At 42.5% G+C, this 18,360-nt stretch overlaps 2 protein-coding genes across 2 annotated transcripts in view; one reads left to right on the top strand and one right to left on the bottom strand.

The window, feature by feature from the left end:
• Nucleotides 1–2,729: 2,729 nt before the first annotated feature.
• STOML3 (stomatin like 3) lies at nucleotides 2,730–10,538 on the top strand (the record flags this gene model as incomplete). The annotated part of the gene is made up of 7 exons (XM_082279216.1): nucleotides 2,730–2,781; nucleotides 5,440–5,543; nucleotides 6,167–6,239; nucleotides 7,486–7,568; nucleotides 8,643–8,846; nucleotides 9,807–9,941; nucleotides 10,338–10,538. 7 exons carry the CDS (start codon nucleotides 2,730–2,732, stop codon nucleotides 10,536–10,538), a joined length of 852 nt encoding a protein of 283 aa, XP_082135342.1.
• Nucleotides 10,539–12,566: 2,028 nt separating this feature from the next.
• The window catches only part of LOC309570804 (complement C4-A-like), a gene marked incomplete at its 3' end in the record, with an annotated part of 41,796 nt that continues 36,002 nt past the window's right edge, over nucleotides 12,567–18,360 (bottom strand). Inside the window, exons 39-41 of the mRNA XM_082277816.1 lie at nucleotides 18,022–18,105; nucleotides 13,892–14,024; nucleotides 12,567–12,705 (exon numbers count right to left, since the gene is read on the bottom strand). Of these exons, the coding sequence (XP_082133942.1) occupies nucleotides 12,567–12,705; nucleotides 13,892–14,024; nucleotides 18,022–18,105 (356 nt within the window). The remainder of the gene's footprint in view (nucleotides 12,706–13,891; nucleotides 14,025–18,021; nucleotides 18,106–18,360) is intronic.

Here is an 18,360-nt window from a genome sequence, read left to right as displayed (position 1 = left end):
TTTCATGAGGAGCAGCAATATGGGGATGTTCCTACAAGCAACAGGACAGTACTGTTAATCTGCTCTCTGTCCTGTCCTGTCTTCTTAACGTTGACCTGGGCGAAAGGAATGCTGAGCCTGAAGCAAGTAGGCAGAACTCAGGGCCAGGAAAGGACTAAGATGAGAAATCTATAGAGACTGGCCAAAGCCCAGTGCATGGGAAGGAAAGTAGTATAGGCCTAAAAAGGTCAGAAAAAGACAAACCTACAACTTTGTTTGCAAATCTCATGTGGGGACTGCCTTACGATTCTTTTTCACACCTTTGGGATTAGCACTGTTTAGAAATGGCTGTGGATTAAGTCTCTACAACTGGATCATGAGGTAAGTGGGAGCAAGTGGATGTTTTAGAGGCACTACAAAGGACTGGTTCCGTTTGTAAATGTAGCGGTGCAGAGAAATGTTGGAGAATGGTGTGCTTACAGGTAAGCACCTGGTCATGTCTCACCTGAGCCCTCATGCTGCTGTTGGAATAGAAGTTGAAGGCTTTAGCTATATCACATATATAAAACTGCAGAAATAGCAGAACCGTGAGCAGTCTGAACCACAGTCATCTGATGTTGCTTCTAAGTCAGTAGGTTCTGCTGAAGCAGCTTTGAACTCAGTCTTTGTGGCTGTGCCGTGTGTCACAGGAGTGCCCCAGTGTTCAGCACCAGTGAATCCGCAGCTTGTAAACTGCTCTGCCCTAGAGCTTTCATGTGTTTTGTTCTCTGAGTGTTTTACAGTACTCTGGGACCCATGCCCCAGTATAGGCCCAAGGAGAAAGTGTTAGCAACGCCCTGACTTTGATTTCAAAATTTTGAGAAGGGAATAAAAGTGCAACTGAAGTTAAAATGAAGGAACTAATACTGTGATGTTCTGAACACAAACAAAAAGTATCATCTGCTTTACTCACCTATATTTACAGTCACCTCAGGGAGTTGTCAATAAACAGGGAGCAATTATGTCTGTTAACTTTTAGTATATGTTGCTCATTTATCTGATGCTATAAACAGCAGTGTAAACTGTGGCATTCAAATGGCTCAGAATTAAGCTATTTTCAATAACTTTTTTTTTCTCTAAAATGAAAAAAAATTTGTTGGGATAGTTTTGCATACTATGCTTTTGCTTCTGAAATAATTAAACCACATTTCTCTTGTCACTGTTCATGCTTCCTACCCTGCTAGTAAGCATCTGTCCTGAAGAGGTTTGATCAGCTCAGTGTACAGAAGTCAAATAGTGAGGAAAATTCTACAAATGGCTTAAAACGAATATTGTCACACTTAGGGAGCATATTGTAATAAACATGTCAATCCTGATTTTTCAAGCTATGCTTATGGCTTTCAGTGGGATTTAAAATGTCAGTTCAGAGTAGTAGTTTCCTCTCTGTGAGACTGAAAAAGGATTCTCTGGGGAACAATCAGCTTTGAATGACCCATCTGGGGCTAGTGTGATTACTGGCAGGGAGGAAGACTTGGGCAAAATGAAGCTGAAGCCAGATCTTCAGGTATTCTAGACAACAAATTCCCACTGAAAACAGCCCTGTAATGAATGCAGCTTTATGTCAAACCTCTCTTATGAATTTTATTCACATAACAAGCAGCAGCCTTGTCCTTTGAGAGGGTTGCCCTCTGCTGCTAAAGCCTTCAGAAATGGCTTAGTCTGAAATGCTGTGCTTAGTTTGATTGTCAAAATATTTTGTGAAAAATACTCTTATTTGAGGGACAATTTTAAGACTTGGGAGCTGAAATGTTCTGCTGTGGCTTTGAGGTTACCCAGCTGAACAGGGCTTAGCCTATATTGATGGACAGTATGAAGGAGGGTGTGGTGAGCTATTCTACACATCTTGGAGACCTCATCTGGAGGTTTGTTTATTTATTATGCTGGTGTTTGAGTAATTTGAAAAATTACTGAGCCCCAGAACAGCAGAGGAGCAGTACTCAATCTCTACCTTCTGGCTTTATAGCACCATAGGTTGGAAAAACCTCTTAAGATCGAGTCCAACCATTAACCCAACACTGCGAAGTCCACCACTAAACCACATCCTTAGGTGCCACATCTTCATGTTCTTCGAATACCACCAGGGAGGGCAACTCTACCACTTCTCTGGGTAGACTGTTCCAGTGTTTGATAACTCTTTTTGTGAAGTAAGTTTTTCCTAATATCTAATCTAAGCCTCCCCTAGCACAACATGAGCCCGTTTATTCTTATACTAATTCTTGTTTATTGATAGAAGAGACCAATCCTCACTTTGCTACAACCTCTTTTCAGGCAGGTGTAGAGAGTGTTAAGGTCTCGCCTGAGCCTCGTTTTCTTCAGGCCAAACCTGAGCTGCTCCTCACAGGACTTGTTTTCTTTTTATCTTATCTTTCTGTCTTTTTCGTGGTTTGTTGTTTTTTTTTAATCTCTGGTGATGGATTCATAGAAATTATTTCCAGCTTGTATTTTGCTTATATTGTATAAGACCAGCTGGGCCAAGTGCACCTCAGACAGAGGAAGGCCACAGAATACCATCAAGTTACATCCAAGACACAAGACTTTGTGTTTGTAAACATTCTGTCCTCACCAGGGTAACTAATTCCCAGAAGACTCTCATACAGGGGATTTCTCCTTCTCTCATCCTGCCTCCCTCTTCAGCATTTTGGACGAGCACTGCAGTTTCAAGGTACACTGATGTCTCATCTCTGAGGGGATCAGAGCTTGCCTCTAAGGGGATGGATCCCCAGAGAGAGAGACCCAAGAAAGTGAACACAGAACATCTAATTGGTAAGCATTGTTTTGTGTGTGTGAGTGGGTTTTTTCTCAATAATATTAAAAAGGAGCAGAACTAACCAAACAAAAAAAGTACATTTGATGTCTAACAGAGTGGAGATGAAAACTCAGAATCTGCCACTGTGAATGACAGAGCAAATTGCCTCATGCTGCCCTACCAGCATGCATCAGCATCTACCTTCTGCCAACATGACCCCATGGATGAAATTGATACACTTGTGTATGGAGGGATGGGCTGGAGAGAGGAAAATAGGATCTAGTTAGGGAAGACAGAATTTTTCAGCTCCTAGTAGAAAGCAGGAAGGTACATGGTGATTAAAGTCTGCTCCATGAGTCTACTCCATCTTTTTGTTGCAGTAGGAGACTTCTGCAGTAGGAGATTTCTGCCCACACTGAGTTTTTCATTTGCTTTCCAATTGTGAAACCCACATCATGAGTTTGTTTGCCAAGTGTGTTCGTGATGTTCCCTAATGAGTGTATCAAGAAAAAATAAAGTGAATCTTATTCCAGTGTCCTGGAGTTTTTCCACAACTGCTGAGTAATGAGCGCTCACAGTTTGTGGTGAATTACAGCTCCTGTTTTGGTCTGGACTAAAGACCCAAGGGAAGTTTTTTTGGTGGTTATGACTATTATAATCCATATACAGGGATGGCAACCCCAGGTCAATGATATATTGGGTTGTGACTGGCTCTTCACTATTGTTTTTTCTAGAGTCTTTCATTTGTTGTGTGGTTAAATGGTTTGAAACTTTGGAGTAATCAGAGAAGATCTGTGGTGGTTTTGGGGAGCTACGAGTTTCATTCAAAGGCATATTTTCATGTTCTCCTTTTCTAATTGGAACCTACAGTATTAGCTGGCATCAAGATCTCTAGGACATTCAGTTTCAGAAGGATTCAATTGTACTTTGCCAAGATTTGGATGCATGCTTTTTGCCCATGGTGGTGAAGGCTGGTATCTTGACCCCTAACTCTTCTCAGCTGCTTGGGTATGAATGTGCTGAGTGCTGGCATTTTTTCCCAGCTATTTCCCCTGTCCGTGGGTTGTGTCATTCCCACCAGGTGTCTTCACAGAGGGCTCAGGTGGATGGTGGTAGATGATGTTACAATCTAAAATTGCTTTTGAGGAGGTTCTTCATAACCAGTTTTGTCACTGGAGAAGAAGATCTTCAGACATTTTCTGTAAGGTGGTCATTTAGGTGAAATGAAGAGTTAAAGTAAAAATGTTGAGTTCTGCTGAAAAAAGCATCCCTTCATGATTAATTTCCCCCAGTTTCAGATTAAGAAATATGAATGATGCCTATTCCATGAGTTTCCTTGATCTCTTTCCACTGATTAAAAGACACTTGACTGCTGGTACTTTATGTAGCCTGACACACCAGTGGTGTAATGTGAAGTAGCACTAACAGCAGTGAAAGGGTTAAAGCTATTCACACTAAATCCTAAAAATTCTGGTTTTATCTACATGGCCTTATGGTTTGCACAATAATTTGCTTAGGGAAGCTCCTCAAATTTACCACTGATTGTAGAGTCCCTCATCATACCTCATGAAACAACCAGGGTTTTGGGAAGGGTGAGGAGGAAAGCTGGGCTGCCAGTGCACCAATTCTGTGCCCAGCTCTCGGGGAGACCTGAAACCAGGCCCTCCTGAATGCAAATGTGTTTCCATGTGAGTAATTAAATCTGCCTCAGGATAGGAGTGGCAAAGCTGTGAGCAGCAAAGGGCTGGATGTAACCCTCAGGTATGCAGGCACAGCCCAGCCAGGCACAGGGACCCAGGAGGGGCAGGGGTTTCAGGAGAGCTGTGCTGTTTCCTCCTACCCCGGGGTTGCTGGGAGTGTTCTGACAAACCTGTCAGTCCTGCTCTGCTGGTCTGCCAGCTTGTGCCTTACAGATCAGGGAGTCTCATGCTGTTTCACGGTGGTGACAAGTCTCTTTTTTCTGACACAGTATAAAATGAACTGTTTCCTATTTATCAGTTTCTGTCTGCATGTGAATTTTGTTTGATGTCAGAAATTCCCAGTGCTTCCCTACACCTTTGAAACAACTTACCTTACTACTGCCTTCCCTTCAGGCACTAAACCAATGAAATTAGTTTTATATATTTTTTGTTAAATTAGAATGGAATTTTGGGATGAGCTCAACGCTCCGAGACAACTGCATGAGCATGCATTTTGACAAGCCCTAATTTTGAAGTTTATGGTCCAGTGGATGGACTGGTCAACCATGATTCCTCAAAATGTTCATCTGAAGAAAGCAGGAGTTCCTCTCATTTACCTTGTTACCTGTTTCACACAAACTAAACCCTTCGCCCCAGCCATAGCACCCTGACAGATTCATACTCGTGGATTCTCCACTGAATGATTTGTCTCTCCTTCATAGCCCCCAGCTTTGGTAATATCTTTAATTTTTCTCTTTTTTCCTGTTGCAAAATGTATTTTCTGAACCCTTTTAAACCTTCTGATCAGAAGGCCAATAAGGTTGTATGTATGGTTAGGTCTTTTATGGCTTTCTTTGAGTGATGGGAGGGAGGAAGAGGGAGTGAGTCTCTGTGGACTTTGTGGTCCAGTATGATTGCACTGGGCTAGGTGTACATCCCTGGGATAACTCCTCAAAGTTTGCATTCACTGCTCTTCTTCCTTATATCTTTTTATAGCTGACAGGCAGGAAGGAATTGGTGTCTGTGGCTGGATCCTGGTTTCCCTTTCATTCCTCATGGTGCTTATTACCTTTCCTATTTCCATCTGGGCATGTATAAAGGTAAGCCAGCAGGATTTGAGGTACACAAAGAATGCTCCATTATCACTGCTGGTACTTTTTTACTGATTCAATTAAGACAAGGCACTTCATATTCACATTTTGGGAATCATGAGGGTTTGTAGCAAAGATGTGCTCTGGAAACAAGATCCACACAGATTCTTTCACAAATTTTCTGTATCACCACAATTTCCTCACTTAATTTCTTCCAGTCTCAACTTCCATCACCAGTTAAACTTCCAGTTAAACATCGGTTGAATCCCAGGCCTACAGTAGTCGTGATGCACTAAGTGAAGTAGTTTAGGATTGCCTGAGGTGAGACCCCCTTTGCCTGCAGCTCCTCTGAGTGTAGTGCTGATACTGGGAGAGCTCTGGGGTACCCTCTGTTGATAGGTGCTAATTCTTTCCTACGTGATCTGTTTTGTAACCTGTTTCCAAGGCCAGGGGCTGAGTTTTTCCAGCAAATCATGAGTCAGGTAGAAGATGTAAAGAAAGTGATTTGCAGCTTTGTTGCTCCCTATATTATTTGTACTTTCTTCACATTTAATATGGGTGCCAAAGATTAGGGGACCAGGGAGTGAGAATAGAATTACTTATACAATTCTAAATTTAAAATATTTTCCTAGGTTGTCAGAGAATATGAACGTGCTGTTGTATTTCGTCTGGGACGAATACTGTCTAAGAAAGCAAAGGGACCAGGTGAATACATGCAGTTTTATTCTGTTAAAGTCCTCTGGGTTTGTTTATGTTATTGCAATGCAGTCTAACCACACAGAGAATTGCAGAGGTTCCATGAAATCCTTCATAGCATAGAGGGGAATGAGAAGGTCCCCTCTACTGCAGTTCCTTTACCTGCAGATTGTTTACTCTTCTGAGAGAAGATAAAGACACCCTCCTGTCACAGCACAGAAGTTTGAGTACCTTGATATCAGGTATGACTTTGCTGCTGAGTGATTTGGACAACAGAAGGATGAGTTCATACTGCAGACACTGTCAGGGGACTGCAGGCAGATTTAAATGCAGTGTTCAGGTCTGCCATGGTCTTTTTTGAGCAACTGTGGCCTCTTTCCCTGCACTCGCTTCCGACAGTGCTTGCTGTGCCAGCTCCTTAGCTGTTCTCTGCTCTGAAAATGGTAAATGTGTCGGGGCAGGGACACTCAGCAGCTACACCAAGTTTGTTACAGTCCCCTAGGTTCAGGTTACAAATCAGAAACCAAACCCATCTACATCAGGTGTTTGCATTGGTGCAGTTACCACCTCTGGGCAATGAAATGGGCAAACTGGAAGTTGAAATAACAGGAAATAAGAAGAAAAAGTCCTTTTCAGGTACTATCCTCCCTCTTGAATAATAGTCATGTGGTCCAAAGAGCAGCCAGGCCTGGTACAGTGCTCTTCTGTGTTGCTCTGGACACCAAAGCAAGGTGCTGAGATTACAAGAATAGAAGATTAGAAGTTGTGTCCAGTCTCCCTTTCCAGTGAAGGAGAGCGGGGACTCCTTCACAGGGTTTGTCACATCTTGGGACAATGTTCCTCATGTGGTGCAGGAATCTGGACCTGGGTGATGTCTCTCCTGAGGACACATACTAAACCATACATGGCTTGTGATTTAAACATGGAAAATTAAAGGCATGGAAGGAATTTTTGCCAGAAGTCTCATGGCAGACTTCAGACCAGAGCTTCAAGTTTCCCATTTCCAGACCAGAGTCCTAGGTCATTAAGCTTTAATGAGTTCACATTATTTGCAGATATCTGCATTTCCCTCTGTTATTTGAAAATGCAAAACATCACTCTTGTCATGTCTTGTAAGCAGAAAGGACAGCTGCAGTGATAAGGTAGGGTGTCATTCCCCATCCTTTGGGTATATCCATCTGTTTATTTCTTCTAGGATACCTGTTTCTGGACTTCAGTTTCAGAGGTGTTTCATCTAATTATTTTTATTTTTCAGGAATGATCCTTGTACTTCCATGTACAGATACATTTATCAAGGTTGATCTTAGGACGGTTACCTGTAAGATTCCTCCACAAGAGGTAACTTTTCTAGCAGCCATCTAAGACAGGAACAAAAGATGCAGTGGATTCATGGCATGATCAAAAATAATGCATGTTATATAATTTTTTCATGCTGACCTGCCATATAGAATTTAGCTTCTTTGCTGTATCTTCTGGATTTCAAGCTGCTTACAAAACAGCTTCTTGCCCAAAGAAGTTCTGGATGCCCCATCCCTGGAAGTGTTCAAGGCCAGGCTGGATGGGGCTCTGAGCAATCTGGTCTAAGGGAAGGTGTCCCTGTGTGTGGGAGGGGGGTTGCACCTGGGTGATCTTTAAGGTCCCTTCCAACCTGAACCATTCTGTGATTCTCCTAATGAAAATCTGCACATGCATCATTGCAGGTCAGGCTGGTGTTCAGAACTGTGATGTCAAAAATAAGGGAAGGGAGTTACAAGTATGAATGAGAGACAAAGGACAATAGAGGAGTGGCTACAAAATTCCCAATTGTAAATTAATGTCCTAATAAAACTGGATCTGACATGGAGCTCACCATTCAAAAAACCCTTCTACATGTGTCTGAAAAGGCAAACTACCCATGGGTAACAAATCTCATTAAATTAACAGGAATTAGCAGATAACCAACTACAAAATTCAGGTCCAAGCAGGAATAGATGGAAGAAGCAAGATACCTCCAAGCAGGATGTAATTTGCTGGTGTTTCTTACAAACACATTGTTTAGGGGAAGTAGCACAGATCTTCCAAGCTGCATGAAATTTATAAAATCATTAATGGACCTTTTTACACTAAAAGAAGAGGATATTCATAATTTATTATTGCAAAAGAAACTAATTCAAATTATGAGATTCACTTACTATTGAAGAAGTTATTTAAAGGATATGTAAAGCATTTCCCCCCAGTTTAAACTTTGTTGCTGCTAGACAGCTCTCTTGAAGTAATTTCTTGGGAGAATGACAAAGAAATCAAAAGAAATTCTTAGTTTCTTTGAATTATCAGTGCCTTTTACTCACTAAGGGGGTAAAAAAAAAATTCTCCTTTCTAGGCAAAGGATGTGTTGTTGGATCTTTCTGTGACTGTGTGCATTTCTCAATGCAGCTTCTCACGAGAGATGCTGTTACTGCCCAGGTGGATGGGGTGGTGCACTACAAGATCCACAGTGCTGTCAGTGCTGTTGCCAATGTCACTGATGTCCATTCTGCGACCTTGCTTCTGGCACAGACAACCCTGAGAAATGTCCTGGGTACACAGAGCTTGGCTCAGCTGCTGGCAGGTCGTGAGGAGATTGCACACAATATCCAGGTAAATCTGGCTCTCAAAATTCACTGACAAGCATGGAGATGTCATCTGGGGAGTAGCAAATTAGTAATAACCTCTCTGTCTTTCTTCAACAATGATAAAAAAATCTCCCTTTATGGTTTTTTTCAATTATACATCTCATTGCTTGGAGTCAAAAAGAGTTATTCTATAGGTATTTCCCCAGGTTCTTGTAGCAGAGTTATCTGTATCAAAAAGCAATTAAAATTCTGAAATTATCCAGTGTCTTAAATAAATCAGTTTAGTCCTTGCAGAGAGGCAGCTGCAAACATGGAGAAAGAGGTTTGCTGCTTGTGGGAAGCTCTATCTTGGGCACACCCTTGACTTATATCTCCTGTCATTACAACTAAGAGTACAAAATGGAGTTGTTGTATGCTTTAAAACACCATCTGGTTTATTTTTTGATTTGGCAGGCAAGCACCTGATTTATTAATTTCAGTCAGAGATGAGGCATAGTCAGACCAAAGAGAGACTGTACCCCCTGGAGCCAGGAGAGTGGCCATGGGTAGAGCCAGGGTTACAGGGGTGGTGTGGATTGCCAGAGCATCCAGGAGCCAGAGCACAGACGAGTGTGCCAGTGCTGCAGGGCTGTGCTGTGTCTCACCCACAGTGTACTTCTACAGTGTTGTGCTGTTTAAGGAAGTTGCTATAGTACTTCTTTGTAAAAGGGAGAAGTTTACTAAGTGCCACATAAGGAAAGGATGAGGATCATAACTTAGGAGGCAGGAGAGAATCTGCACAGGAGACACTGGTGTTGACCAGCAAGTGTTTCATGAGGCTGTGGTACCCACTGTGCACACACCATGCTGGGTGCCGGTGCCCCTGGCGCGTCCCTCTTTCTGCTGTGTGGATTTGCCCTGTCCTTCTGTCCAAGCCGGTCCATCCCATGGCTTTCTCTCTGCCAGCACTGTGCCCTTCCTGGCGTGTTGTGTGTTTGTCCCTAAGGCTGCCCTGGGCAGTGCCACGGAGCAGTGGGGAGTCAAAGTGACCCATGTGGAGATCAAAGACATCCGGATTCCCATGGCCATGCAGAGGGCAATGGCAGCTGAAGCAGAGGCTGCTCGAGAGACAAGAGCTAAGGTGAGACCCATGACAGCGTCAACCACCAGCTCTCATTTCCTTCTCATAGAACCACAGAATCTTCTGTGTTGGAAAAGATCTCTCAGATCACCAAGTCCAACCATTAACTCAGCACTGCCAGGTCCACCACTAAACCATGACCCTAAGCACCACATCTACCTACCCTGTAAATGACCTCCACCGTTAGTGACTCCACCGCATCCCTGGGCATCCTCTTCCAATGCTTGACAACCTAATTTTTTTCCTAATATCCAATCTAAACTTCCCCTGGGGCAACTTAAAAGGCCATTTCCTCTTGTCCTATGGTACCAGGAATCCAAGCTAGTTTGTTTCCTCCTCATTGTAAAGCTGGATGGGCAGCATTTCCATGCCCTTTCCATTTCTGTTCCTTTGCAGGTTGTGGCAGCAGAAGGAGAAATGAATGCTTCCAAAGCTCTCCAGCAGGCCTCCATGGTGCTGGCCGAGTCTCCAGCAGGTCTGCAGCTGCGTTACCTGCAAATACTAACAACTGTGGCAGCACAGAATAATTCCACCATTGTCTTCCCTCTCCCTCTAAATATGTTTGGGAGTTTGGGGCAGAAAAGTACAGGGGGATAGAGGCTGTTCTAGCTAGCTCCTAGGCCAGAGATATTTGAAGGTTTTCCCAGGAAGCAAGGGGGTCCCGATTGGTAGAATTAAAGTAGAAGCATGTTTGGGTCCTCTGTCCCAAAAATAAGAGCAAAATTAGTTTAATAATCACACACAGCTCCCACATTGAGACTGCATTTGTAAAGTTCAGACACTAAGCAGTTCCAGCTTAGACTCACCTCCAAGTAAAACGGAAGAAAATATGTAAAATGTATGTTAGACCTAATATAAAATTTTAATGATGATTTCACCACACTTTACAGAGTCTTGAGTGTTGCAATTATTTGGTGATTTGTCTGCTAGGCAAGAACCTCTGAGGTGCTGATGTATTCCACACAGCAGAAGGGTCAGACATTGGTATTTAACTCAATTCCTGTGGAGTGGAAAGGAAGGATTTGGCTCTTAACCTTAGAGGTATTCTTTCATAAATATTGGCAAAATTACTGTATAATTGGTATGTCAGTGGAACAGCCTATTCTTTATCTTATATTAATAGAAATTAATACTTGCTTTACTGACCTCAGCTGTATTTTGCCTCATCACTGACATTTATATGAGCTCTGTAATAAAATAAAGGGAATATATGACCAGGCATTACAATCACATTTCCTAAATGTGAAAGCTGGGGCAAACCTCGAGGTCCTCTGTCAATTTAAGTGTCTGTCTTACACCTTCAGTAGGTTTCTTATCTTCCTTTGCATATGTCATGAAGCAGTCATGCAGGTTTTCTTAAAATGAGCCTTCCCTACCCTCCATCCATGCAATGCTTGGCAGCTGAGAAGATGTTGCTGATATCCAGGTTCAGCTGATGCTAAATTTGAATTTGTAGCCTTTAAAAAATAGCTGGTCAGTTCACAGTTCAGGCACACAGCAATGAACTGTCTTCTGTGAATCTGAAATTTCTTGTGATGGAGCTCTTCTGGTAGGTGCTGCTGCAGTGCCATGTCTTGTTCACATGAGCATCACTGCTGCCCCTTCTATCAGTAGGGTCATTTGACTCCAAATTAACCACCTCAGGATGGACCTAGTAATTATCATATCACTGAAGCTGGCCCTTCTATTTTTACTGCAATGTATCACCAGCAGTCCGGGTGGTAAATGTTTGTGCTCAGTAGCTGCTGGCACAGAGTGATATGAGCATCTGTAGATGGTGGCCTACCCAACTCTTCTCTGCTTCAGACATGACTACCAAATGGTATTTTGCTGGCAAACTAAAGAAGCAAAACCTGTAGTTGAAAGTCATCTGCTTATCAGTGATACCAAAACATTTTCTACAGACTTTTTCTTATCCTAAAAAAAGAGCAGTTTTGAGTTGAACTCTAAAAAAAGAAAAGCTTGAAACACATGTGGCTAGAGAGTGCAGTTAAAAGCAGTTCTGTGCCCTCAGTGAGCTACCACCCTAGCAAGCCTGTGCAAGACTTCCGAGTCCAACACAGGACATGTCCAGTGTGCCACTTTCAGTTCCAGTTTCAGAAGTGTATGGAATCCAGCCATGGAGTCAGCAGGACTCACAGCCAGAAACTAGCTGATGTGTTGACGCATGAGTGCTGGTATCTCTTGTCTTTCAGCAGCAGTGTAACACAGGTAAGCCCATGAATGCCCAGTTTTCTTTTTGACCCATGAAAATGTCTTGGCCTTTTTTGAATTATTTTTTTCTTGCCAAGGACTGCAGGAATTAATCAGCTCTGCAAGCACAAGTTTTTCTTTTGACTCTGCAGGGCAATTGCACTGCTGTATAATGGCTCAAGGAGACAGAAATTCCTGCTCTCTCTTCCTCAGTGTCAGGTACAATGAACACAATAACTAGTAGATTAGCTGCATTTTTTGTTGTATTACCCATACACGCATCCACAAGAGGATACCACAATCAGCAAAACAGCAATGGAAGCAGCCCTGCAATGTTTCAGGTGCCACTGGGACGCACAGGCTTTGCAGGAAGAATTCTGGCAGAAGGTGAGCTGCAGTCCCACAGAGAGATGTGAGGGTCTGAGCCATCGTTCAGATGTGGCACAGGCTGTCAGTGGTGCTCAGGAATTCCTGCAGGTGAGCACAGCTCTGCCGGCGCAAGGTGCTGCGGCACTCACTGGCCTCTGGAATTTTCTCCACCCAGGCTTGTGCATCAAGTAAGTACTGCATCCTGAGTGAAGATGGGACAGGTAAGCAAGGTTAGTCATTATTTCTGACATGGAGCAATGGGAGAGCATGATCACTGAGCTCCTGCATCCCTCCACAGAGGCACCTCTGAGATCAAGAGTTACACTAGCCAAGAAACTTTCCTGAAACTTACTTTCACCAGCAGGTTAACTGAGCACTGAATAAAGTCTGGGAAGTCTCAGTGCCAAGCTGGGACAGACCTTGCTGTACTTGTGTTTTGAGTGTGTCAGGTAAGCTTGGGCTAAGATTTTGTTAGAGCTTTCCAGAATGGCACAAAAGGCCCAAGTGCACACCAGAGGGACGGTGAGGGGGAGTTTAGTTCCAACAGAGTATTCCAGAATGTTTCCTAATTTTCTGTGATGAGAAGCCATGTAACTTCCAGTATTTCATGACTGAACTGGAGAAGACTTTGGAGGTTAAACCTCTGCTAGGAGACCCCAGTCTCTATCAGGCTTCTTTTGAAAAAGGCCACTGACTTAGGCACTCACTTTAGTGTCATAAAGAGACAGGGATGGGACTTTCAAGGTTTTAGGAAGTGGTGCTCACAGCTTGATGGTGATGTCCTCCCTAGAAGCTTTCAGAGGCACTACCTTTGTCCAGTTCTGTGCAGGGAAATGAAACATTTAAGATCTCTTCCTTCCTGAATATTTGATAGTGTCATACTAAATTCCTACTCAGATAAATTCCCTTTTTTCGTTGAAGTGTGACCATGAGAAATGAGAAGAATATGCTACTTGCATGCATGATGTAGCAACACCCTTGGGAGCCGCTCTTAAATCACAGTCCCACATATTTCTTCTGCAAACACAGGAGCTGTTTAAGGCATCTGCAGTAGATGGACTGGGTAGCTTTTCCCATTCTCCTTTCCTACCTGTGAGTTTTTAACCCAGTGGAACCAGGGCCAGATTTGATTCTGAGAAGTCTGGGAATCAGAAGTCTGGGAACCACAGGTCCATGACCCAATAGATTTGGGTGGTTCAGCTCTCCCCACAGTGCCCCTTTTGCTTATGGAGTGGAACTATTTGCATTTTAGTAAATTCAGCAGAATCAGTCCCTGAGAAATTTGGTGCTGCCTTAGCTTTCTGGAGGTATTCTAAAACCCAGAGTATCCTCTGCGTTTATGGTCTACAATAGCAGCTGCTGCTGCCCAGAGACCATTTTGCACTTACTTGTTGTTGCAATCAACCGTTTCTCCATCTCTCCCCATGAGGAGGTAGCGTTTGCCAGGCACAATGTTTAACTTGCACATGGAGCGTGTTAGGAACTGTCGGTGGTCACCCACTTGGATGCTTTCATCAGCAGCTGTGGGGCAAGAAGGGAAAACCACATGAACTTTTCTATTAAAGAGAAGAACTGTAGCCCACAGGACACGACCCCCTGTGGTCATTTGCCCCACTGCTAAGCCAAGCTGATATTTCACTTGGTAATTGCAGACATGGGAATAAATGGCCAAGCTATGGTAGGATACATTTCCCTTATGACCTGACAAAAAGGTCACTTTTGCCTTAGCTGGCTGTCTTGGCCTTTGCATTAGTTATTGAAGAAGGTGTTTTCCTATAAACCTTAGGACTTTACAGACTTTATGGAGTTTGCTTAAATCTCAGACACTGAAGGAAAAGCCAAGGAAAACAGAAAATGTGTCTTGGGGTGACTTTATGATGCTGTATCCCTTATTGTCTGCCCTATGCCAGACATGAGTTCTGTGCCTTTAAAGCTAGGTCCAGGAGAGGAGGGGAAAAGCTGGTGGAATTCTTTTAGCAGCCTGTGTTCAAAAACATGGACTCCCCTGCACTCTCACTGCTGCAGAGCCAAGGAAGCACCCTCATTCTTTTCCCCAGCTCTTGGCTCCTTTTTCTCAGGACAGAGACAGAGAGTCAGAATTCTTTGCTTTTTAGCTAGCCTGCTGGCCAAGGAAAGAACTTTTCCTGGGACTGTGGCTTCTTCTCCTGGAACTGTTCAGCTCAGGTCTGGAACACCATTACTGGGAGGTCCCACGCTGCAGCCTGGAGGGGCCCAGGCCTCACCCCAGCTCTGGAGAGAGCGCAGCTGCACCCACAGAAAGGACTCTGAATCTACCCAGGTCTTCTCCACAACAAGAGGTTTTATTATTTAATATTATTCATTCTCTCTTGCCTGCGTGCACCCTGCTTGTTAAATAAACAGCATTTTTTCACTTTCCTCCAGGAAATCTCTTTCCAAACCTGGTGGGGGAGGCACTGCTGAAACCTGCCTTCTATTAGAGGACCTGTTCATTTTGGACGTTTTCTCATAATTTGTCTCAAGCTGGGACAACATGCTATCATCTATTTCAGAATGCTCAGGTTCAGGGTGGTCTTAAAAGCTAGCAAACTAAATTCAAATGTTTTGAGGGTCAACAATGCAGCAAACAGTATTAAAATCTCACTCTCCTTCGTACACCTGACCTGAAGCTTACTGATGCAGTCTTTATGCTAGTCCCTCAGGATCTGATACACAGGACACAGTCCTACTGATCTCCACATTAAAATAACTTAGAAGCTTCTGCTCTGGATTCTGGCTCAGAAGATTATTTATTCAGAATAATCCGCCCACTACAGAAGAGGGCATCCAAAGCAGATGAGATGGCTGCTCAGATACTGCAATGACGTGAGAGTTGACAAGATGGTTATTCATTGGTCCAATCTCAGGTCATGAGGACATTATGTTGCTTAACTAAAACAGTTATCAAAGTCCATTTGAGGGTAAAAAGCAAATAACAGCAATATTCTAGTTTCTTATTCTAACTATAAATTGAAATTTCCTGCACAAATTCAATATTAAACCAGTTTAAATTATAGGTAAATTACACCACAGTCTTTTTATCAGTTAACAGAAACTTGTGCAGCTTCTGCTGTAATAGAGAATATTATACTACAAGTAACCAAAACCCTAAAGGTAGAATAAAAACCTGAAGTAGAATATTCTAACTTTAATCAGATTTCAGAGAATTTTGCATAGACTGTGATCTGTGAAACCTAGCTTTAAGAACCTTATCTCCCACCTAGTTAAAACTTACATTGGTTTTATGTATTGTACTTATACATCTGCATTTTTAGAGAGAATAGTAAGTCCTGTATGTTTTCTCATATAACCTAAGACCTTTTTGCTGTTCCTCTGCTATATTGTGTCCTGAATTTTCATTTTGTTCATAGAATGCAGAGATGGATCAGGACTACTTGAGAAAATGATGATGTTATGCCTCATTGAGCTTAAATTACCAAGGTGTTTCTCGGTTCATATGCTTCATAATACAGTTTAGACAGTGAGATCATAAACATTTGAGTCGCTACCTTAAGTGGTTATTACGTAACTTTTAATTTTAAATTTCCAATTTAAAAAAAAGTTGAAATTTAATGTTTCAAAGCATCCAAGCAGAATTTAAGGAAAACAATTATTTCAAGTTTTAGAATCTATAGTGGGAAATACTTTTTAAAAATGGGGGGAAAAAAAGAAGCAGAAAAAAAAGATTCAACTTTGTATGGGCTATACTCTTCCCCTAAAGGACTCCTGAAGGGCTCTTAGGATGACAGAAATATTAGCTATCTAAAACATATACATTAATCCCAGCAATAATCAAAGTAATCTGAGAAGCATACACCTGCAAAATTCTCTTTTGCTGACTCCCAAACACAAATAAGTGTTTCCATCTGTCTTCTGAACCAACCCTTTACTTCAAAGACTGTTAAGGAAATAGTGCCAGGGTCCAGAGAGTGAGATTTTACCCTACTAATTCTCACCTACACTTGGTGATAGCAACAGAGGCCAACCTCACTCAAAAGAGCCACAGAGAGTACAAGAGATAACAACTCTAGTTCAGTCACAGGCTGATTTGGGTGCAACACCTCGCTTTTTCTTCATCCTCATATGGCTTCATGCCTCCTGCCAGCCTTTCCCACGCCTGCTGAAAACTTACTGATGCTCAGAAGCTACATCTGATGGCACAAACCAAGAAGAATTTTCAAGTATATGGGAATAGATGACATCTTTTCCCTCCAACTTCACATTTAAAGGATGTTTCTCTCGGCTACCAAAACCCAAAATCTTTCCAGTGCTTGCCTGCAAGTTGTGAGTACAAATGCATTTGGACCCAGAGCCCTAAAGCCTTTAAATCTTGTAGGTATTCTGAAGGGATTAATAAAACTTTCCATCAGGATACCATAATCTTCTAGTCAGTATTTTGATCACTAGGTACATTATCATTTCCCTCCATATGGAAAGCCCTGGGTATGTCAGATGCTCTCTCTGGGCTCAGGAAGCATGGACCTTATTTTCCTACAGGAACTGAACATTGGGCACAGATCACAAGTTGTGTGCCATGAAGTGCTGTGTGACATTGCCAGTCCCCTGGGCAAAGACTGATGGAGTGAGTTAATTATTCTGTTCCTAAGAGGGAAGATTTCAAAGCCTTTGAAGTTGCTTTTTAAATGCAATCTCTGGCTGCCAAACTCAAAACTGGTGACCAACATGATACTCCAGCAGCTGAGGTCTAGCACAACATCTGACAGCTTCCCCAGAAATTACTTTGATGAGTATCAGTGCTCTCTGATGCTGCTGATTATGTTCACATGGGGGCAGCTGGGATGGCAGGCCTGCAAAAGGACGTTGTCTCAGAGCTGGGCAAATCTTTACACTGCACCTAACAACAAAGAAACCTATTTCTTTATCACAGTTATTAAATTGAAGTTCCAGAAGATTTCCTGTCTTCATTGACCTCAGGCAAGTCACTGTGGACAACTCTCCACAAGGGTTGCAATTGCTTAATAATTAGTTGAGTAATAAGCACTTCAAATCTTCATCCTGTATCAGAACAGATGTCAGTGGATATATCTACACTAGAAAAAATAAGGATCTGTCAACAGTCTATAAAATGAACTAGCTGATGCAGAAGACATAATATACACACTATGCATGTTTTTTGAAGGGTTTATCTCAGACTAGCTCCAGTTTATAGCCAGGGACTCAATGCAGCTGGAGCGTGTCCTCTGGTTTAGTTTCATCTGAAATGATTGAAGTTTGTGTGCTCTGGGATTGCACAATGTGAACAAAAATCTACCCCTTGGCTGAACTGAACAGTGAGGCAGCTGCATCTGTAAGTAAATACAAGTAAGCACAAGTAAGCCCTGCAATAAATATACCTTCTTGCAAGCCTAGTGTAGAAATATATCTGACCCTACTTTTCCACGGCAGAAGAAGGCATCTGGCGTGGCTCATGCTGGGTAATATTTAGTCAGCCTAGATTTCCTACAGGTGAATGAAAGGAGCCAAACTTTTTAATACTTACCTGCTTTAAGGATTTTGTGGATTTTGGCCTCATAATAATCAAAAACATTCTTCTTTGTACTGTTGAGGATCTCCACCTCATATGCTGCAACAGACAACAACTCTGTGATGCCACATGGCAATACGAAATTGCATCCAAAGACTGATTAATAGGTGTGCTTTTACCAAGTGTCTGAACAGAGACCAGTGTAGCTTCTATTCACAAACCATGGAGTTATTAATCAAGAGACTCTAGATTTGTATTCCTTTCTCTGGTTTTTTTTCAAGGAAGCTCCTCTGTGGTGAGGTTTTCACTGTTTTTCCTGTTCTTCTGTTAGCATCAAACTTACCAATAGTGACC

The sequence above is a fragment of the Coloeus monedula genome (assembly GCF_965178545.1).
Source record: "Coloeus monedula genome assembly, chromosome: 3".
NCBI classification, from domain to species: domain Eukaryota; kingdom Metazoa; phylum Chordata; class Aves; order Passeriformes; family Corvidae; genus Coloeus; species Coloeus monedula.
The sequence above is the reverse complement of the archived record's forward strand: the minus strand, read 5'-3'. Positions and strand labels throughout refer to the sequence as shown.